The sequence below is a fragment of the Manis pentadactyla genome, chromosome 4 (assembly GCF_030020395.1).
Source record: "Manis pentadactyla isolate mManPen7 chromosome 4, mManPen7.hap1, whole genome shotgun sequence".
In the NCBI taxonomy this organism is placed as follows: domain Eukaryota; kingdom Metazoa; phylum Chordata; class Mammalia; order Pholidota; family Manidae; genus Manis; species Manis pentadactyla.
Genome location: NC_080022.1, coordinates 189,420,801 through 189,441,768, shown reverse-complemented (window position 1 = coordinate 189,441,768; position 20,968 = coordinate 189,420,801). Strand labels below are relative to the sequence as shown.

At 64.3% G+C, this 20,968-nt stretch overlaps 2 protein-coding genes across 4 annotated transcripts; one reads left to right on the top strand and one right to left on the bottom strand.

Annotated features, from left to right (window-relative positions):
• The first annotated feature begins 2,363 nt into the window (after positions 1-2,363).
• Positions 2,364-12,478, top strand: FAAP100 (FA core complex associated protein 100). 2 transcript variants are annotated; one of them, XM_036910586.2, is made up of 9 exons: positions 2,364-2,607; positions 2,726-2,844; positions 3,635-4,611; positions 5,834-5,981; positions 6,643-7,418; positions 7,526-7,668; positions 8,924-9,040; positions 10,909-10,995; positions 11,389-12,478. In XM_036910586.2, exons 1-9 carry the CDS (start codon positions 2,443-2,445, stop codon positions 11,515-11,517), a joined length of 2,661 nt encoding a protein of 886 aa, XP_036766481.2. In that variant the 5' UTR covers positions 2,364-2,442; the 3' UTR covers positions 11,518-12,478. The 2 variants fall into 2 exon arrangements, with proteins under 2 accessions (XP_036766481.2, XP_036766480.2); XM_036910585.2 differs by having other exon boundaries at positions 2,366-2,607; positions 11,386-12,478.
• A 2,565-nt stretch (positions 12,479-15,043) lies between these two features.
• Positions 15,044-20,735, bottom strand: FSCN2 (fascin actin-bundling protein 2, retinal). Of its 2 annotated transcripts, none has more exons than XM_057501816.1 (4): positions 19,341-20,735; positions 15,989-16,145; positions 15,619-15,757; positions 15,044-15,529 (listed from the first exon to the last, which is right to left on the bottom strand). In XM_057501816.1, exons 1-4 carry the CDS (start codon positions 20,164-20,166, stop codon positions 15,044-15,046), a joined length of 1,608 nt encoding a protein of 535 aa, XP_057357799.1. In that variant the 5' UTR covers positions 20,167-20,735. The 2 variants fall into 2 exon arrangements, with proteins under 2 accessions (XP_057357799.1, XP_036766510.2); XM_036910615.2 differs by having other exon boundaries at positions 15,044-15,423; positions 15,636-15,757.
• Positions 20,736-20,968: the final 233 nt, after the last annotated feature.

The following is a 20,968-nucleotide window of genomic DNA, read 5'->3' as shown; positions in this document are numbered from 1 at the left end:
ACCTGTCTTGTCATTTCCTGGCTGAGGCCTCTCCCGGTGCCAAGCCTCAGTCCAGTAACTTGACAACTTCCTCCGCACATCACTGCCCTCCACTGATGGGTTTGGGCCATTGAAGGGTAGAGACCCCACCCCCTGTCCGGCCCCTCTGCACTGGGCTTCCAGTGTAGCATCTGGATAGAGGAGGAGCAAGGTGTGCCCGGCCTCCCTCAGGTTCCTTTCCTGTGTCTTTCTACCTGCCAGCCAGGCGGCTGCTCCTGGGCCTCTGTGTGGGGGACAGGTGCATGCAGCCAGGCAGTAGTTGAGGGAGGAAGTCTGGAGTTCCCCAGACAGCACAGGTTCAGGGGAACGAGGTCTGGAGGTAACAGGCTATCTGCCTGAATTGCCCCATCAGGTGACAGCCAGGAGCCACCTTCTGATATGGCTGCTGGCCAGTCTGCACCTTTCAGGACTGCATCATCCTCTGGGGACTCGTTGCTCCCTGAACAAGGATCTAAAACAGACCCCCTGTGGATGTCTGAGTGTCCACAGCCTGGCCTGGCTCTGGGCTCTGGGCGGGGCCCTTAGCCGGGCCTGCAGTCCTGTCCCTGAGATGACTGTTCTCAACAGCCACAGCTCCCAGTTCTGGGTTGTCCTGATGCACCAGACCTCAGCTGCTGACTCGGTTCTCAGAAGCGGAGAGGTTGTGTTGCTCCCCCCTACCCAGGGAATGAAGCAAATGGAGCGCATGGCTGGGAAACAGCCCTGGGCTCCTGCCTGCCATGCAGCAACTCCCGCTGCCTGTGAACGGCACCCTGCACGCCAAGATTTCCCTCCCCTCTGGAGGTGAGTTTACCTTAGAAAGATGCTGCTGCTGCTGACTCGGCCACATGCTCTGCTCTCTTGCAGGCTTCCTGCCAGGAGTGTGCACCTTGCACAAACATACAAGAGACCCCCTTGCTCCATGTCACCTCTTAGCCCTGTGGGCTGGCCTTCAGCCCTTTGCTCGTGTCTGAAAACCTCCAGGGACCAGCACTCAAAAGCTCCCCTCTGTGCTTGGCAAGTCCATGTGATCATCAGTCATCACAGTGTGGGGCTTTCCTAGGCTTGGGGTCAGGATTGCAACCCACGTCACGCCTGAGCAAAGGGAGGAGGACAGAGGAGTGACCCTTTGACAGCGCCTGCAGTCGGCCTGTCCAGTCAGGGCTAACTAACAGAGCTGAGCCCTGTGCAGCTCAGCCCACCACCTCTCAAATCCACTTCCCCACAGAACATTCCTGGCGTAGCCCCTTCAGAGTTGGGAAACAGACTGGGATGGGGACTTGTGTGAGCCTGTGGCTCACGAGGACGTGTACTGGGAGAGACATCCAGTGCTCTGTCACTTGGAGGGAGCATGTCCTCACTTTCTAATTCTGAAGCCCCAAGTGGGTGTTGGTCTTCCTCATGTCCCCGCACCCAGGAGAGCATTTCCAGCCCAGACTGCCTGGGAGCAGAAGAGGCACAGAGCAGACTGCAAATGCCAGTCATGTGTCCATCCTAGCACCAGAAGCTAGAATAGCCGCTGGCCTGGCGTAGGGCCCACCTCAGCCCCAACAAGACGACTAGAACTTTTGCTAGTGGTTCTGTGTGTTTTGGCAGGCACACCAGCTTCTATGGTGTCAGCTTAGCTTCCACGCCCAGCAAACGTTTGGCAGCTGGGCCTCTTCAACATGCCCTGCCTGGCCACGCCCCCCAGATGCCTCTCCTGCTTAGGGGTGTCTTGCCTTGGAGATTTTCCCACTGGCTTTTAGGGACCATCTGGGTCATAAAGTCTCTAATCCTGAAAAGAGCTCTTGGCCCCTCTGGTCAGAACCTCGCTCCACAGCCCTGGAGGATATGCAGAGGGGGAGGGGAGAGGTGTCTTGTCCTGGCTTCTCCCTCACCCCCAGGCTGATTGCTGGTGAGCCCCTCTCCTGCAGGACCAGCCGGTCTTCACACTCCACCCCCATTTGTCTGCGCCCAGCCCCATTGTCCAGTCAAGCCAACACTCCCAAGGGAGCTCGTGTTCAGGCACGGGGGGGAAGGGGTACTTCTGCTCAAGTTTCGCCCAAACCCCTGGGCACAGAGCGGCCCCGCAGCGCGGAGGGAGAATATCTGCTCTCCCGGGCCCTGAGCGGAGTGCAGCCGTTCCCCAAACCCTGAAGACTTTTCAGGTGCAGCCAGCGGGGCCCCCGAAGGTGGCAGCCCTGAGGTTCCCGCGTCTGCCTTTAAACGCGTGGACGCGTTGCTAAGCCACGCTGTGTCCACCAGCTTGGTCGCAGCCCGCGCGCAGGAGCCCAGGACCCTGAGCCCAGCCCGGCCCCGCCCTTTCCTTGCCCCGGCCCCTTCCGGTCCCGACGGCTCCGCGCCGCTTTACGGCGGGGGCCGCGCCGCGACGTGGGCAGCCGGAAAGCACCCCCGCCCCGCCCCCGAGCCCCGGGCTGCAGGATGGCCGGCCTCGCGCCGCGGGTAGACTACTTGGCGCGCTTCCGCTGCCAGCTCAGGGGCCTGGCGGCGGGCAAGCCCCGCGTGCTGTGCCACGGGGCGGAGATCTTCCTGTCCACCGGGAGCGAGCTCGTCCACGTCTACGACCAGGAGGCCAGGCGGCTGACCGTGAGCGCCGGGCGGGGGCCCGGGTGCGGGGAGGGAAGGTTGCTTTCCCGGGCCGGCGCTTTCGTGTTAAAACTTTACTCTTCTCGCGCCACCCCGACGCCTGCTTCTGCCCGTGCAGATGGTGTACAAGTTTCCGAGTCCCGTGTGGCACCTGGAGCTCCTGGCCCTTCGCAGGACTCTGTACATTCTGTGCGCCGGGAGGGGCATCTACTGTTTGTCGCTGGACCAGGCCAGCCGGTGAGAAGCGGGCGCCGGGCTTTGGGCAGAACCCATCACCCTCCCCGTGGAGGAGGCGGACCCGGCCTCAGGCGCCTCGCTGGCTCTGGCCCGAGGCCACCTTGCTCTGCCCTCCTCAAGCTCCCGCCCCGTGACCTCTGTGTCCTGCTCCGCTTGACCCTGGATCGGGTTCAGAACAAGCGCTCCCCAGCTCGCACGTGTGGGAATGGCAGCTCGGCCAGCCCCCAGCACCTGCGTCTTCTAACAGGTGCTTCTTGATGGAGAGTCCTTAGGAAGCAGGGTTCAGGCGGCTGAGTCTGCAGCCTAGGGTAGAATCCTGCCCCTCTGGCCTTGCTGGGTCCTTTCTCCTCTGGGGTGACGCCCCTTCGAGGTGGGTCTTGGCGAGTCAGTGGTCAGAGGAATCTACACTGGGGAGCTGGGCCCTTCCCAGTCATGTGGAGCCTAGTTGACAGTATCTGCTCAGTACTGCTTAAGGCATAAAAAGGTAGCAGGTCGGGTCACAGACTAGGCCTTGGGTCCGACAGTTCTGCGCTGATAGTAACTTTCTGTCTGAACCCTGTTGAAGCCTGGGTGGACGCTGTTGTGTGTGTGTCTCAGGATGACTGGTGCCAAGCAGAGCAGTCCTTGGGGCAGGGGGGAGGCAATGTGGCAGGCCAGCCGCTCCCTGCCAAGTCTTCCCCATCCTGCTGAGGGTCTGGGACGCCTCCCTGTGAAGACCCCAGACCCAGCATGCTGTGTGCAGGCTGTGAAGAGTGTGTGAACGCCCTGACGGTTCCCTGTGTTCCTGAAGGTCCATGAGCCAGGACGATGGGGATGACGGGGACAGTGGGGACAATGAGGACGATGAAGATGAAGACAGTGAGGATGGTGAGGACGGTGAACCCCCATGTCCTGTGGTCACCGTGGACCCAGACACCTGTGCCCTGCCTGGGGCCACGCTGTGTACTTTCACTCTACTTGATGGCATGCTTGTCACCGTGGCGCAGGGCCCAGCCCGGTGGAAGGTGCAGCTGTTCGAGTGTCCTCGTCCTGGGGAGGAGCCCAGGCCCGGATGCCAGATAGGCGAGGTGGAATTGCCCACCGGCACCCCCCTGGTTGGGAGCCCCACGGAGCCTGTGGCACCCTGCTTCCTTCCAGTGCTCTGCTGCGTGTCACCGCGAGGCTGCCCACAGGGCCCTGGGAGCTTCATGCTGGAGGACACCCTCTTTGGGCTGCTCTTTGGGGCGGACGCCTCCCTCCTGGAGTCACCTGTGGTCCTCTGTGGTCTCCCGGATGGCCAGCTCTGCTGTGTGGTCCTGAAGACCCTGGTCACCTCCAGGTTGGCCCCTGGTGACCCGAAGGCCCTTGCCAAGATCCTCCATCACCTGGAGGAGCCCGTCGTCTTCATCGGGGCTTTGAGGACAGAGTCGCTGGCTGAGGGTGTGGAGGATGTGCACAACGTGCGCGCTGACTGCCTGGTGGTGCTTGGCCACCAAGGCCGGATGCTGGCTGTTAAGGCCAGCTGGGACGAGGCGGGGAGTCTGGTGCCTGAGCTGCAGGAGTACCGCCTCCCGGGGCCTGTGCTCTGTGCTGCCTGTGGGGGGCCCAGCCGCATGTACCACAGCACCCCTTCAGACCTCTGCATGGTGGACTTGGCTCGGGGAGGCACCCCCTGGGACCCCACACAGCCTGGTGGGGGCCCAGGACGCCTGCCAGCTCTGCTGTGTCCGGCCAGTTTGAACATCTGCAGCATCATCACCCTCTCTGTGTCGAGTAGAGCGACTGAAGGTACGAGCCACTGTGCAAACCTGGCAACCAAAGCCTCGGGCGGGTGGAACCTCCTCTCTGGCATCTCCTCCCCTGTGAACTGGCCTGTCCGCTCCCTGCCTTGCTCCCACTTTCTGTACACCTGGCGTAGCCTCGTGGCTGCCGCTCATCTTACGTCCAGGGAGTGCGCGGCTGGGCGTATCCTGTGTGGGTTTAGGGGCTGGAGGTGTGCTCCTGGGCAAGGTCCACTTTTGGTGACCCAGGCCAGGAGCGTCTCTCTTCCGTGGCGGGTAGTCTAGGGACATGCAAATCAGCTCAGGCCCGGCCTTTGCGTTTTTCCTGAAGGCAGAAAATGCCTATACCGCTTCCTGAGTGGCTGCTCGCGTCCCGCCCTGTGCCATGGGTGGGTGGCGCCTAGGCTCTGGTGGTAGTGTTTTCCCCAGACGGTGCGTGGAGGGTTGTAGTCATGTTCATCCAGGGTTGGGAGAGAGGATCAAGCCACCCTCCTCCCAGTGCATATTCCCTGGAGATGTTTCCCCCAGGGTGTCACGAGGCCTGCTGTGGGCAGTGCTCAGCATGAAGGAAATGCTTTGAAGGGAGAAGGCCATTGTGTCCACCACAGAGGAGGAGGGCCGTGCCTGGGCATGGTCACGGCAGCGGGGCACGTGCGTGTCTCTGAGGGAGCTGCTATGCTCTGGACCCGTGTCCTGGCCGCCCCACCTCGGGTGAGCTCGGCTGCAGTGATATTGGGTTCAAGGGACAAGCAGGTGGCTGCTGCTCATGCCCATTTTGGAGGCTCCCTGAGCCCAGGATGGGAAAAGGGGCAGACGCAAGAGAGCTGGTGGGCCTTCAGGAGGCCAGTGCCAGCAGGGCGAGGGCAGGGAGCTGTGGGCCTTCCTGTTCTAGACAAGCTTGGAGCAGCTTTGCTCGGCTGATATAGTGCCCCGTGCGGGTCCTCCCTTGGCCCTCCGTAGTCCTGTCTACATGTGATGTGCCCAGACACCACCGCACCGCTGCCTCTGCCCGTGCCAATGTCCCCTTCCAGGGAGGGCCCTTCAAGACGTGTGTGCGGTGGGCATGGGCAGCGCTGGCTCCGGGGCCCTTTGGGTCCTGCTGTCCCTCCTCAGCGATGATCAGGTCTCCTGCTCACCTGGGTGCTGGCCTTCTGCCAACACTTGCTCAGAGGGCCCTGCAGCTTGCCCTCCTTGCCTTTTGACCGGACCCCACATGGGTTCATCTGCAGGTGGTGCCAAGCTCCTGGCCCTATCCGCCAAAGGCCGCCTGATGACCTGCGGCCTGGACCTGAACTCAGAGGTACCTTGCCCCACCTTGGCAAATGCTGGCCAAAAAATTAAGGACTTGCTCTCTGGAATTGGCACCGTCTCTGAGAGGTGAGCAGCTGGACTGTGGCTCAGGTGGCCTGGGGCCGTGTCCTTGGGAGGTGCCACCCTGGGTGATGGCATTGGTCCGGACCTGGCCTGTTATGCTGCCTCAGGCCCTGAGCGTAAAGGCCAGGCTGCCTCAGAGATGAAACGGGACTTTGCTGTCATCTCAGACCCCACGTCTACCCTGTAGGGGGCATGGAGACTCAGGGGTCCCTCTCTCCTTGGAGGCCTCAGGGAAGGTGCTGGCCGCCTTTTGTGGCCCATTCAGAGAGAAAGCAGGCTCTTCTCAGCCTTCACCTGGCCTACCCGTGGCCCCAAGCGTCCGTGGGCTCCAGGTCCCTATGCCTTAGGGCCGTTCCCAAGTGCCTGCTGCCCTGTGGGCTGTCACAGTGGCACTTCAGAGGAGCAACAGGGCCAACTTGAAACTTGTCAGGGAGCGTGGTCGGGGGCTGGGTTGGCCCTGTGAGCGGGGCCCTGCCGCATGGGGAGACGTTGGCTCTGATGGCTGGGCACAGCTTTGGAGGTTCAGCACCAGCGGGACCAGGAGGCCCCTCCCGAGCGGGGCTTGTCGGAGAATGAGGTTCCGGCCCCCTCCCACCTGGGAGGACGCAGCAACCACCACCATGCTCCTCACCCCGCCCCTGGGTGTCACGTCTGCTCTTTCCAGAGTGTCCTCACTGAAGAGGGCGGTGGACCAGAGGAACAAGGCCCTGACGTGCCTCAATGAAGCCATGAATGTGAGCTGTGCCCTGCTGTCGGGCCAGGAGGGTGCCCGGCCCATCTCATGCACCACAACCACCACCTGGAGCCGCCTGCAGCTGCGGGATGTGCTGATGGCCACGTGCCAGCTGGACAACCACAGCGGCTACAGCCTGGGCCATGGCTGGGCCCTTTGCATCCAGGTGCTCACCAGCTCCTGTGCCGTAGACCTGGACTCGGCCGGCTCAGCTGTCACCTACACCGTTCCTGTGGGCCAGCTCGGCCCCGGTGGTCGGAGGGAGGTGACCCTGCCCTTGGGCCCTGGTGAGGACGGCATGCTCCACCTGCCTGTGACCGTGTCCTGTGCCCTCTACTACAGCCTCAGGGAGGTCGTGGGCGGGGCCCTCGCCCTGTCGGCCTCCTCCAAGGACCCCTCGTGGGACAAGTGCCCCTGTGACATCCTGCCTGAGAAGGAGGGCATGTGCCTGCCCCTGAGCGAGCACACGGTGGACATGCTGCAGTGTCTCCGTTTCCCCAGCCTGGCTATGCCGTGCATGCAGGCCCCTAGCCTGCTTGACCCAGCCAGCGACCCTGTGGACACGTTCCTGGGAGCTTGTTGCCTTGGGCCAGGCACCGAGCCAGCAGGACCCTCATGGCAGCAGGCCAAGTACCTACCCCCATCAGTGGCTGCCATCAAGGTGTCGGCGGAGCTGCTGAGGGCCGCCTTGGGACGTGATCACTCAGGTTGGTGGCCCTGCTGGCTTCGTGCTGGCCTCAGGGCCTGAGAGTGGCAGATGCAGCGCCCCTCATCCAGGATCCCCACATGCACAGCCAGCACCTCTTCCCTCCAGGCTCGTCCCTGTCCCTGTGTTGTGCCACTTTGCAGTGGCTTCTCGCTAAGAATGCTGCTGCAGATGCCGTGAGGGCCCGAGCACTGTCCTCTGTCCAGGGAGTGGCCCCAGATGGCACTGCTGTCCACCTCACTGTCCGCCAGGCAAGTGGGGGATCGGATCTCCCGTTTGGGGAAGTAGACCTTAGCGGTTCTCAGAGTGGGGCCCACGGGTTGGCGTCTCTGGACCATCCAGGAGGAGTCAGGTCCCTGGTCCCCGCCTCCAGAAGATGCCAGCTTGATCCTGGGGTCATGGCACCGTTGTGCTGGGTGGCTTTGCAGGGCTGAGCCTGTGTGGGCCTGGCATCTCAGGGCCCCATGAAGACCAGCCCCTCCAACAATGTCGCGTGTGGGTCCCCGACCCTGCACACCGTCGGGACCTGTAGCCACCCCGCCCTGGCCTGGCGCTGCTTGGTAATGGTGTGTCAGACGCAGCTGTCGCCAACATCAGCCTCAAGCTGTGCTATGGTATGGTGCCATACCCCACTGAGGAAACCCCTAAACCGGGGCTGCCGGTTCCCAGCCCCTCCTCACACACCTTCCTTCCTGAGACCCTCCTGGCAGCAGGCCCAGGGTCACCTCAGGCTTGCAGAGTAGCCGGGCCTCCGGGATGCGCATCCCCAAGGGTGGTGAGCTGGCCATCGCCTACCACACAGCCCTTTCAGGCCAGGCCGTTGTGTCCAGGCTGGGGCATCCTGGCGTCTGGTGGTGGCCCTGGAAGTCAGGGTCCTCACAGCCCTGTGGGTGCCCCTGCCCACCCCACAGGTCCCAGAAGGAAGAGCTGCAGTGACAGCATCCTTCCTGAAACTCCCCAGGCTCGCAAGGGTCTTGCTGTGTGTCCTGTGCACGGAGCTCTACCCACATGTGTTGTCAGCCAGCCTGCATCGCTTTTCACCCTCAGCTGGGTGTGCACAGGACCCCGGGAAACCTGGAGGGCCCTTGGCCCACCCTGATATCCCAGACCGCTCCCTGTTGCCCTGCTTGAAGCCCTGACCCTGTCAGGCCCTAGGATGCCCAGTGGGGCTGTGGCTGTGGACAAGGTGTGGGGTTTCCGTGGCAGCAGGGGCGCGGTGGTCCCTCGTCATAGAGTGTGTGCTGTACAGTCTGGCTCCTGAGGTTCTTTCCTGGACACATGTTTGCAAGTGAGCAGATGGACTGTGGCCTGGCCGCTGCTGCAGATGGGGTTGCTACCAGGGGTTGCCGAGGCCCAGGCGCCGTCCTGCACCCAGCCTTGCCCATGTACAGGGTGGGAGGCAGCCCAGGCCAGGGAGTCGGGGTGTCCAGGGACTCACAGGCTCATGCAGGTCATGTGGACCATAGGGCCAGTGGGGCTGTGGGCAGCCAGCCTTCTGTGTTACAGGTGGCGGTGACCAGCCTGTGCCCAGAAGGACCCATCCAGGCTGTGGAGATCCAGGTGGAGAGTCCCTCTCTGGCTAACATGTGCCAGGCCCACCATGCCATCATTGGGCGAATGCAGGTATGTCAGTCCATTCTGGGTCGACTTTAGAAGCCTGCGGGCTGGGGACCCGGGACTGTGGTGGTCTGCGGCTGCCTGCGCAGGGTTGCCAGACAGCCCCGTGCCTCCTCTCTACTCCCGTGTGCACGCTGTGCGGGTGAGCTGTGGACAGTGGGAGGTGCAGGGCAGCTTTGCTACTTAGTCCCTGGCTAGAGGCCCTGCTTGTGCCATCAGCCCCCAGCACACTGAGCCCACGTGGCCGCTCGGTGGTTCCCACTGTTCCCTGCGTGGGCATCCTGAGGCTTCGTGCTCACCTGGCCAGGCAGAGGCTGTGTGTGGAGGTGGCGCCGCAGGGTCGGATGCCCTGGGCATGGATCCTGGGGCAAGGTGACTACCTGTCCGAGCTTCCACGTCTTCGCCCACAAGTGGGAGTTGGTGGCCAGCCGCTGGGGCTTCACCCTGGCTCAGGGTGGGCTCAGGGTGGGCTGCTCCAGGGCGTGTGGCCACAAGTCCAGGGTCTGAGAGCATACGCCCTCGTGTTCCTAATGGAAGTCCGAGCCCTGACCTGGGGTCAGGCAGCCGGCTTCCTCCCACCTGCTCTGACTGCAGCTCGGCCCTCACAGGTCCACGGTGGCAGCTGCCAACCAGTTTTGACGACTTAAGTGTGGTTCTTGTATCAGCCTCCCCCCTGGAACTTGCTATCAGCACATGTGCCCAGGCCCCAGCCTAGACCTCGAGGAGCAGGGGCCCTGCAGTCCCAACTTTGACAAAGACCTGTCACCTGTGCACGGAGGGGCCAGGGCCCTGCATTGGCCAGAGCAGCGGGCAGAGCCACCCGAAAGCTGGAGGGCCACCTCGTGACCGCCTCACGGGGTGCTGTGACCCTTGCAGTCACGTCTCAACAGTGCTGTGACCAGCCCACTGTGACCACGGCCTCATGTCCGCCAGGAATCTAGTCCTGAGCCTTCCCAGCCATCCGGGTTGTTGGAGGGCTCTGCCTCAGAGGACACCCAGAGAGGCCGGGCGGGCTGTCATCACCCTTCTGCTGGCCTCAGCTGTGTGGCCTTCCCCAGCCCCTTTGAGCACAGCAGCCAGGAGGTGGACAGTGAAGCTTTGGGAGGGCGTGCTGACCACACCTCCTGCAGGAAGAGGGTGCCATGTGACAGGACCACAGGGTGCCGCTGGAAGCCCAGGACGAGGTGCCAGAGAGCTGGTTCCCCTGAGGCCTCCCTCCTTGGTGTGCAGAGGCGCCGTCTTCCCATATCCCCCCTGGGTCCCTGTGTGTGTGGGTGTGCTGACCACTTCTCCTAAGGACAACAGTCATAGCGGCCCAGGACCCTCCCACAAACAGCCTCATCTGATCATCTGCAAAGACCCTGTGTCTAGATGCAGTCACATGCCTGGGTGCTGGGCGCTAGGGCCTGAGCACGTGCATTTGGGGCCAGCTCGGGCCCTGACGGAGCACCGATGGAATCCTCGTGTGGGCTGCCGGCCCCGGTCTGCACTGGCAGCTGGCTCTGTGCTCTGTAGAGTGGGGGGTCCCTGGAGAGCCGTGTTTGTTCCTTCCAGTGGCTTGGTTCTCAGGACCCTGACAGGTGAGTGGCATCTGCCCCAGGCTGGCGCTTGCTGCTGCCTTTAGGTGTTGGTACTGCTTCTCAGCGCTGTGCTCCAGAGGCTAGCAGGGGCCTCACTGCCTGGGCCCCTTGGAGCCTGGATCCGAGCCCCGGGAACACGCAGGGCTTCCTCCCGAAGGCCGGACACAGCAGCCCCAGAGGGCGCTGCAACACGGACGGGGGGTGGCCGAGATGCGGCGGGGGGCTGCAGAGGGCATGGGCGGGCGAGGTGGTGGGAAGTGTCCCCTGCAGCACCTGCCCCTCGCGTCCCTCCAGAGAATGGTTGTGGAGCAGGCCGCCCGGAGCCGCAGCCCGCCTGACCTCCGCCTGCAGTATCTCCACCAGATCCAGGCCGGTCACGAGGTGAGGCCCCTTGGGGAGAGAGGGCTGTCTCTAGCTGGGCGTCTCTGGGGGGACACACACACACACTGAGGTGTCCGCCAACCCCGTGGTGCTGTGCCATCCCCATGGCCAGGAGTCGGGCTGCGGGCTCGGCCCCACTGCAGGCGGGGGTGGGCAGAAGGGGCGCTGCCGCTGTGCCTCTGGCCCCCTTCCCCTGCCTGTCCCGCTGGCTAGGACCGCCTGTTGCCGGCAGAGCACGGTCTCCCCTCAGCCCAGCCACATCCCCAGGGCCTTCAGGGCCAGGCCGTGTAAGGCCACGCCCAAGTGGCATGTGTGTGATGGCAGTCCCCCAAGGGTCTGGTGGTGTGCCCAGCAGGAAGGAGGGCCTAAGCTGTTGCCACCTGCCCCCAGAAGCTGCTTCGGGAGGTGCGGACCCTGCGTGACCAGCTGTGTGCAGAGGACGAGGCCCGTTCCGGTGCTGCCGCCACGCGGCTCCTGCAGGTGTACGCACAGCTTCGCAGTCCTAGCCTCACCCTGCTGTGACGGCCGGTGGGCCCTGCCCTCTGGGGCCTGGCCATGCTGCCAGCACCCTTAGGACTTGCGATGCCCTCGTGGCTTCATAGACCCAAACACGAGAGGCTGCTCAGCAGCTCCTCCGCTTGGGGTGCTGTGTTGGCCTGGTTGTAGCTTCAGGTCAGGCCTCACAGCAGGACACAGCCCTGGCTCCCGAGCAGCCACCCGGCCACCCCGACGGGTGGGTGTGCTCCGAGGTGGGGCAGAGGGGAGTTGTTGCAGGGTGGTCAAGCTAGTACCTGCTGCCAGTGCCGGACGCTGCCCTGGCCCCAGGTTCCTGTCCTCTGCCCATGCCACCCTCTCCATCCAGCAGCTGCCCTCGACCTCCACACTTTCCCCAGTCACCTGGGGACCAGAGAAGCTGCATCCCCTCCACTCAGAGGCAGGGTCTGGACCCCAGAGCAGGAGCATTGTTGCCCAAGTGGCTGCAGAGGGCACGGAGACAAGGGCTCTGGGTTTGGGACTCGGGCGGGTGTATTGCTGTGGTTACTGTCTCCACTGGGCAGGGCTGCCCTTGCCAATGGCACCAGCTGCCTCCCACAGAGCCTCTCCTCTCGTCCAGCTCTGGGTGCCATGGCCCTGCCTCTCCCTGCAGCTGCTGGGGTCACTAGGTGGGAGGGTTCCTGTGACGGAAGCACTAAGATTCTGGGGCTCCTGCCAGTATCCAGTGGCCGCAGGGTGGGTTGTGGCCAGAACATTCAAGGTGCCTCTGGCCAGGGCTGCGCTGTGCATCATTTCCAGGCCCCCAGGGTGGACTGCTACCCCCCAGCCCCTCCCTCAGTCTGGGCAGTGGCCGGGCCCAGCTGTGATACTGGTGCCCAGTATTTGGGGAGGGTGACACTGTCCCAGACTTCCACATGGTGCTCTTTTGTCATGTGTGTGGGAGCTGCGAGGCCCCCGCCACAAGAAGCCGCCCTTTGCCTGAAGCCGCCTTGGTCTCAGCTCACTTTTTCTCCCGTCCTGCCACAGTCAGTGGCAGCTTTGCCTGGATCCCTGGGCTCTCTCTGGGCTGTGCGCTGCTTGGGTGAGCCCCACACTGACCCCTCGTGGCCCGGGGGCAGCAGGGCACTTAGCGCTGTGTTGATCCGGTGCCAGCTGTGCCCATCTGGCTGTTGAGGGCTCCAGGGTCCCTCCCAGGGAGAATAGAGGCCCCTTCCACAGAGAGGCCCCAAGGGTGCCAAGTTGGGGTCTGGGAGTTGGTGATCACCACATGGACCCCACACTAGAGAATTCTCCAGGGTGGGAGAGGACAGGCGGCCCCCCAGTGTCACCCAAGTTCCCAGGTGCTGCAAGCAGCCGTGACAGCTGCCTTCTCTGAGCAGACAGGGGGTCCACCTTGGGCCTCAGCTTTTGCAGGGTGGTCTCTATAAGGCGATGTGGGGGCGGTGTGGCACCAGCTGTTCTGAGGGTCACCCTCCTGTCACCTCCCTAAGTGCCACAGGGATGATGGTGTGGCTGGGGCAGCCCACTGGGCCCCCAGAACCAGCCTGTACTTGCAGGGAGAAGGGTGACATGTCCCAGGCCCTGCCCACCAATTAGCCCCTGCTGCATCGGCTGCGTGGAGCCCAGAGCTGCCAGCCTGGGTCTTTGGGTGCCTGTGGGCCCTCCCATGGGGACCCCAGCTGTGCAGGGGGCAGTATGGTGTGTGGAAGCAACACAAAGACATTCCACGGGACCCTAGGTGTCTGCTCGGCCTCCCCCAGTCCCCACTGTGCAACTCCTGACAGGCGGCGATGAGCCCAGAGGCAGGACAGCCCGCCAGCAAGCCTACCACCTCTACTGGGCCATTCCCAAGGCCCCGGGGGTGAGTGCCAGGCCGCCTTTGAGTCCACAGAAGTGGGGCTGAGGGAGCTGCTGCACAGGCGGGCAGCCCTGCGGGAGCAGAGGTAACAAAGGCAGGGCTCACGGCCATGCCTAAGGGTGCAGTCAGTCTTCAGAAAAAGAGGAGAAAGACTAAAACCAAAAGGGGTGCATGCAGTGGAGCGGTCTGAGGTTGGAGAGGAAGAGGACCAAGCAAGGGCACCGGTGGGAAATGCTGCAGGATGCAGTCCTCCGCGCAGCCAGGTGGTGGGACAGCGTCCCCTTGACCTTGGCCGTGCCTTTCCCTGTCCCACCTTGGCCAGTGTGTCACCCTTCGCCTTGAAGTCCAGTCTCCCAGTCTGGGCTGCTGGGGGGCCCTTACTGCCCCCCAGTAGCCCCTCCTTGCCACTGCTCCTGACTGCTCCACTCAGCGGGTGTCTAAGGCCATGTGCACTGTCTGACCAAGGTCAGCGAAGGGGTGACCCTCCCCCATGCCCTGTGGAGTGAGGGGAGCTGAGTGGCATCAAGCACTGCAGTCTCGGGCCTGGCCCACCTTCCAGGCAGCGAGTGTCCCTCTGCCCGTCACCACCAGGGGGCAGCCCAGGCCACCACTTGGGACAGCCACCTCTGACGCTTGGCCCGCGCTGGTCCTGCCTCTGTCCCTAAGGCGAGGGAGGGTAGTGAGGCTGGGATCAGGCAGAAGGCAGCCGTGAAGAGTGGCTGTGGGTGGTGCCGGTTGCTCCTCCCTGCCCCCAGGACGCCCCTTCCTCTCCCTAGACCTGTGCATCCACTGCCCTGGAGCCGCCCTGCACCCTCTCCCTGCTGTCCTTTCCTGAAGCACCCCAGTCCCGGCTGGCCCTCCTTGGCCTACACCTGCCAGACGCACCAGAGGCTTCAGGCCTCTGGCCAGGGCAGGAGCTGCAGGCGTCAGGAGGGGTGTGGAGCTCTGTGTGGGGTGACGCCCTCTGGGCGCTGGGCCTCTGCTGGGCCCGTCCCCACTCCTTCCAGCAGGCAATCCCAGCCCAGAGGCACGTCTCCCACCCCCTCCCACCTCCATGGCCCAGGTCACCCAGCCCATCCGAGAGGTGTTGGCCTGGGTCGGGATCCTTGGGGGCCAGGGTTTCTGGGTGCTGGCTGGTTTGTCAGCATCCATCTCGTCCACAGGACAGCTGGCCTGCTGGGGGCAAGGCCGGCAGGACTCGCCAGGCCCACGAGAAGACAGTGCCTTGGCCCGAGAGCCGCACCTGGCACGGGGGTGGGAGGCCTGGAGCCCCCTTGCAGGGGGAGGTGACAGCCAGCTAGGTACCAGGGCCGAGAAGGACCGTCCCCGGTGGCTGGCCCCACACAGCCCTGTGTGGGATGAGGGGGTGGCTTCTCCATCAGGCGCTTCCAGGAGCCCTTAGACGGCCCCCGGGAGGCGGGCAGTGGATGGAGGAGACCCAGAGACCCTCTAACGGCGCCGGCTCTTCCCAGCAGCCCGCGCCCACCTCTGTCCATCTTCCCTCCGGTGGAGGGGGTCCTCCTTGGTTTTGGGGAGGGGCCGTGCGGCAGCGCGTGGAGGGGGCAGGACGAGAGGAGGCCCCGGGCTGTCCAGTATGGCGTGGGGCGCTCAGTCACCTGGAGCCAGGGCTTCCTGGGCAAGAGGGATGGGGCGCTCGCGCGGACACGGCTTAGTGGGCCCGGGCGGGCCGCGCGCTCAGTACTCCCAGAGCGCGAGCCCCGCCGGCGCGTCCGCGTCCGCGCGCAGCAGCCCCGAGGCGCCGCCGCGCAGGTACTTGCCGCTCCGGGCGCGGATGGCCAGGCGGCCGCGCTCGCGCAGCTCCAGGAGGAAGTCCTCGGCGCGCTCGCCGTCGCTGCGCACGCGGCCGTGGCCGCCGGTGTTCCAGAAGCCGCCGCCGCGGCCCCCGCCCCGGATCTGGTAGGCGCCGTCGCGGAAGCTCAGGCGGAAGGCGTCGTAGACCGAGCGGTTGGTGTCCAGCTGGTTGGAGCCGCGGCGCCGGCACACGAAGCCGTCCGGGCCGCGCAGCACCAGGAGGGGCCGGTTGACGAGCTTGAGGGTGAACTCCTCGGCCTCGCCTGGCGGGGAGACGGGGCTGAGGGGCTTGTCCGCACGGCTCCCCGGAGGGGCGTCTGGCCCTGCCACCGAGCCCCGGTGCCCCAAGGGTGCCGCGGAGGGAGGGCGCTCGGAGGTCCCACCGCCGCGCCACGTCTGGGCGAGCGTCCTGACCCGAGTGTCTGACGGGCGCTGGGCAGCGGCCCTCGGTGGAGGACGGGCGGGGGGTGCTCACCGACCGAACCGCTGACGGCCGCCAGCTGCCCGTTCTTCTTCATGCACACGTAGCGCCCGTTGCTGGCCTTGAGGGCCACCCGCCGGCCACGCCACTCCACCTCAAACATGGTGTTGGCAGACCTGGAAGGGCAGGGCAGGGTCCCCTCAGAGCAGCAGGACGTGGGGGCTCAGGGCCGGGCTCCCCCACCCCTGGGGAAGGGAGAGGCGCCTGCCTCCCACCAAGGCACCCAGCACCATGAAGGGCTGCTCCCCACCCCAGGGGGCTCCCTCCCTCCCTGCCTGGGTGGTACAGTGGGCCGGGCCCTGTGGAGCCGGTGGTGGTGGTGAGGGGGGTAGGGGTGGTGTGCTCACACTTGGGTAGCCGTGGCCTGGATGCCCCCGTGGGTGACCAGGGTCCAGTAGCCCCCGGTGCTGGAGTAGAAGGTACACTTCTTTGTTTCCTGGTCGGTCTGCATCAGAAACGTCTCTTGAGCCAGTTCTTCATCTTGGTTGGCCGAGACATTGATCCCTGGAGGGAGAGGTGGGGAGCCCCTCATGCCTCTCCCTGGGTGGGGGGTCGGGAGCAGAGGGGTGGGGGCATGCTCTTGGAGCAACCCTGAAGCCAGAGGGGGTCCCATCTAGAGCCCTCTGGAAATGAGATTTGGAAGACACTTCTCAGAGGGTCTGGGAGCTCTGCCCCCAGGGCCATGTGGGTACACAACAGACCTCCCCACACTGCTCCCTGGAGGTCATGGCCCAGCTCTGGCTGGGCCGTGGCAGCACATCCCCTGTCTCTGCTCATCATCAGGTAATCCGTCTGTTCCTGCGCCCTTGACCGAGACTCATGCCATCCTGTTTATAACTGGCCCTAAGCCTCTGGGTGGACATGGCTGGGCCTGGGTCCACTTCTGCGCACTGAGCTGGAGCCCCCACCCCCCTCTCATGTGCATGGTGTCCCAGGAGCCCTGAGGGAGGCGCCCAGGGCCTCCATGCCCAGTGCCGTGGTCAGGCATAGAGCCTCCCTAGCGTCTTCCCATAAAACATGCCCCTGTTTCCATGTCAGCTGCCCCTCCCAGTGATGTGGCAGATCACAGACTTCCCCAGGAGGCCAGGCTCCTGCATGTCCAGCCAGGGAGCAGGTGCTGTCTACCTTCCCCCAGGAAAAAAGGGCAACAGCAGGCAGGCCCCTACTGAAGAGGGTGGGCTGGTCACCCTTCACCAGCTCCCATAGGCTGCTCCTCCAAAGCCCCCCGGGCCAAGGCCTGTCCCTCTGACACAGTCACTGCTCAGCGGCAAAGGCAGCCTGGTGTTTTCACTGCCAGCCCCATCATCCCACCAGCACGGCACCTGCTGCCCCACCCACTCAGCAGAAACAGACACGATGGTTGCCCTCCGGGTGCTGACGGTCTGCAAAGAGTGGCGGACGGCAAAAACAGCCCATCCCACACCCACGGATGCTGGGGACAGCCTCACCAGGAGGGTGACACTGAGGCGGCACTGAGAGGGGAGGGCGCCTTCCCTGCAGTTCCCCAGGAGAAGTGAGGCCAACAGTCCTGAGGCAGGGGCTGCACCTGCTGCTGCCATCTCTGAGGCCAGGGCTGTCAGTGTCCCCAGTGTCACCCACGTACCTCCTCCAGAGGATGCAGCCCAGAGACTGCAGTTTGCAGCCATCTGCTCCCAGGACCCTGACTTTGAGGCCAGAGAGGCCTGGAGTCCTGGTTAATACCTGTAAAAAGCCTGGGTCCCACTCCCTGGGAGGGACTGGTTTGGTGGTGGATGTGTGTCTGCAGGCATTTTGGGAGGTATTTTCTTGCTTCTACAAAGACAGAGCCACTGCACCTCTTTTCTCTGGACCTTTTCCTGTCTGGATGTGAGGCCTGGAACAGCAGCAGCCCTCTTGTGGCCATAAGGGCATCAGCCTGAGGTTGGAGCTGTGCCAGGAGAGTGGTTCCAACAAGAGGAAAGAGCAGGGGACTTTGTGATGCCACTGAGCGGGCAATGGTGTCCCGCCTGCCTCTGCCCTGTGCCCAGCCCCAGATTTCCATTTGTATGAGATAATCAGTGTTCTCATGGTTGGAACCAGTTTGTGGCCATTCCTGTTACTGCAGCAACCTGCCACATCGCCGTCAGCACCACCACATGTGACATCCAGTGGCAGGCGCAGGGGAGCCCACAGACTGGCTGACAGAGGCACAGACAGACGGGGAGATGGTGAGGCAGGTGCTCACAGGCCAGAGATGGGGGGCTCCGGTGCTGCCTGGCCAGCAGCATGGCTGGGACCAAGGCACAGCCACTCTGCAGAACCTGCCACTTGAGTGGCCTTGGGATCTAGGGACCCTATGCCCCCACCCAGACTGAGATGCCACATCCTGCCTCCAGCCGCTGGTCGCCAAGTCAACATCTGGATATCGGGCAGGCTGAGTGCGTCCAGGCTTATTGCAAGTGCAGCAGAGACACGAACGTGAGGTTCTCTGGCTTCTACAGTGGGAGGCAGAGCTGTCCTTAGTGGGGGGTTCCCTTATCAGAGGGACAGCGTCAGATGCTCAGAGACCCAGAGAATGAAATGGCCTACACAGCTGCCACCATCACCGTCACTACCACCACCATCACCACTTCTTTCCATAACCACCACGCATCTCGCTCACAGCCTGAACATGGAACAAAAATACCTCTGTTCAGCATTTCCACTGACCTCACAGAAAAGCTTTTTCACACCATTGCTGAATTTTATTGAAAATTCCAGCACAGGGACCTTGGCCCAGGCCAGAAAGTGGTATGGCTATACCATGGGGCCTGCGTTGCAAAGGACCAGGGCTGTCTGCCCTCCACCACACCCCAGGACCTGGCCGCACACCACACAAGTGCTCAGGAGATCCTTCCAGATGCCTGTCCCCCGCACAGCACTGGCCCTGAGGACCTGACTGCAGGCAGGGCCCCCAGAGCCACAGCGGGGCTGCATCCCCCGGGTACTCACAGCTGGGCCTCTGCCACCTGCACAGGGTGGCAGTGTGCCAGGCCAGGGATGCCCAGCCACTACTGGGTACACAAAGCCAGGAGCCCAAGTCAGAGCAGTGGGCTGTGACTAGTGCTTGGCCAGGGGCTGGCGCCTAGCCGCCCTGGGTCACTCTGGAACCTCGGCTTCCTTTCAGGGAAGTAGGAATCACGCATGTCCACTCCACAAGCGTGCAATCACATGGAGCTGGGCCACCGGTCACATGAGGCAGGTGGCCAACAATCCTGGGTGCAGGGGGAGCCAGGCTGCTCCCGCCTGCAGACACAGTGCCTTCCCACCAAGGAGCCCAAGCCTGGGAGGGGCTGCCGGCTCCCTGCATCCCCCCAGACTAGAGGGACCCGAAGGTGTCACCTCCCCCCACTCTTGGGGCCTGACAAGGACTCTCACTGGTCAGGGCCATGGGACCAACTGCTCCTTCTGGCTCTTTGCCTTGCCCTTGACCCCAGTCGGGGCGGGGGGCAGTCCCATGTGAGCAGGGCCTGCCCCCCTGCCCCTCCAGCTGGCACTGTCCATCCCGCATTCAGTAGCCACCTAGCAGCCCAGGGCCCAGCCAAGACATCCCCAGGCTGTCCTGAAAGACCCCTTCCTCCCGGCCCTAAAGTCAGCGACCAAGGTCCACCCACCTGCTCCGGCGGCACCACACACACATCCCACCCACGTGCTGCCGTGCCGCCCCCTCCCACCACAGCTGGCCCACCGCGCGCTGGTTACCTTGACGCACCGACACATAGCGGTGGTTGGCAGCCACCATCACCACCTGTGGGTGACTCTCCTCCAGGTCGAAAAGCTCATCCTTGCCAGGCCGCGTGTTGGGGCCGGCCCTGAGCGTGCCTGCGGGCCCCATGGGCGCCAAGTAGCGGCCATCGCAGTCCTTGAAGGCCAGCTTGCCCGCCTTGAACTCGAGCGTGTAGCGGGTGCGGGCCTCAGGCTCCCAGACAAGGCGGCCGTCGCTGCGCAGGTAGCGGCCGTCGCAGCATCTCAGGCGGTGCTGCCGCTTCTGGAAGGTGAGGGTGATGAGCGCGCCCACCCCCCACGGCGTGGTGCTGTCCGCTGCGAGCCCCTCCTCCTGTGCGCACAGGTGTGCGTAGCGCTGCCGGCTCACGCTCAGCAGGTGGGCCTGGGGATGGGCGGCCAGGTGCACGGCCCACAGCTCGGCCGGGGAGATGGCCGTTGCAAAGCAGGACAGCCGGTCCTCAGTGCCACCGAAGAAGCGGCCGTGCGGCTCCGACTGCAGCACCCAGCGCCCGTCGGGCTGCGGCAGGACCCGGAAGTGGCAGTCGCGGCCCGGCCGCTCCGCCTCACAGACCACCCGCCCGTCCTCCTCAGCTGACAGGTAGCGGCCCAGATGGCTGCTGCGGAGGAGCACGGCCCCGCCCCGCCCCGGGGCCGGCTCCAGCACCCACATCTGCTTCCTCTTGAGGCTGGGTGCCGAGGCATTGACCTTGAAGCCGAAGCTCTCAGCTGTCAGGTAGCGGTCAGCGCCGTTGATGAGCCCAAACCGGGTCTTCAGCACCGCGTGCAGGCCATCGCCGGGCATCTCCAGGACCCGCCCAGGCTCCCAAGAGGGGCCCGGGGAGCTCCCTGCGCTCTCGTGGTCTCCAAGGCCCCACAGAGGCCCCGCTCGGCTGGGCTGGCCCTTGGCCTCCAGGCCTGGCCGGCGTCATGGACCCGCTGCCCTTTGACCAGCGGCTGCAGGCCTGGGCAGCTCTTACCTGGCCAGCGGGCCACAGAGGGCGGGCGGGAGGGCGGCTCAGAGCCGTGCCGGCTTAGGAGCAGCGGCTGCCTTTTATACCGCAGCTTGGATTTCAGCCACTCCTGGACGGCTCAGGGGCCGGGGCCTGGGGCCTGCAGGGCTGGGGAGCGCTGCCTGCCTCAGGGCCGACCACCTCCTTGTCCTCACTGCTGGCTGCTCAGGCCCACGGCTCTGGCCCTGTCTTGTAGTCCCCCCACCTCTTGGCCTCTGTCTTTGCCCCCCATGTCAGGGCCCCTGGACCTGAAGCCTGGCTCACCAGCCCAGCCCAGCCCTTTCCTGGGGCAGAAAAAGCTGCCTGGTGGAAAACTCTGAGGCCGCAACCTGATCACAGCCCTCCACCCTCAGTGGCCGCCAGATCCAGTTACTGCTTCTCTGATTCCTGCTGCAAGGCTCCCCAACCTGAGTGGCTGGCAGCCCAAGTCATGGCCGTCCCCTTCAGCTGCCCCATGGCCGTAGCCTGTAGCCCCGGGCCTGATACTTACATGAGGGTGGCCTGGGCTGGGAAGCGGTGGGCAGGGTGTACCCAGGGCCCCCGTGGCACTCAGACCCAAGCCTGGGAACACGGTGGCACCTGGCAGCCATTCTG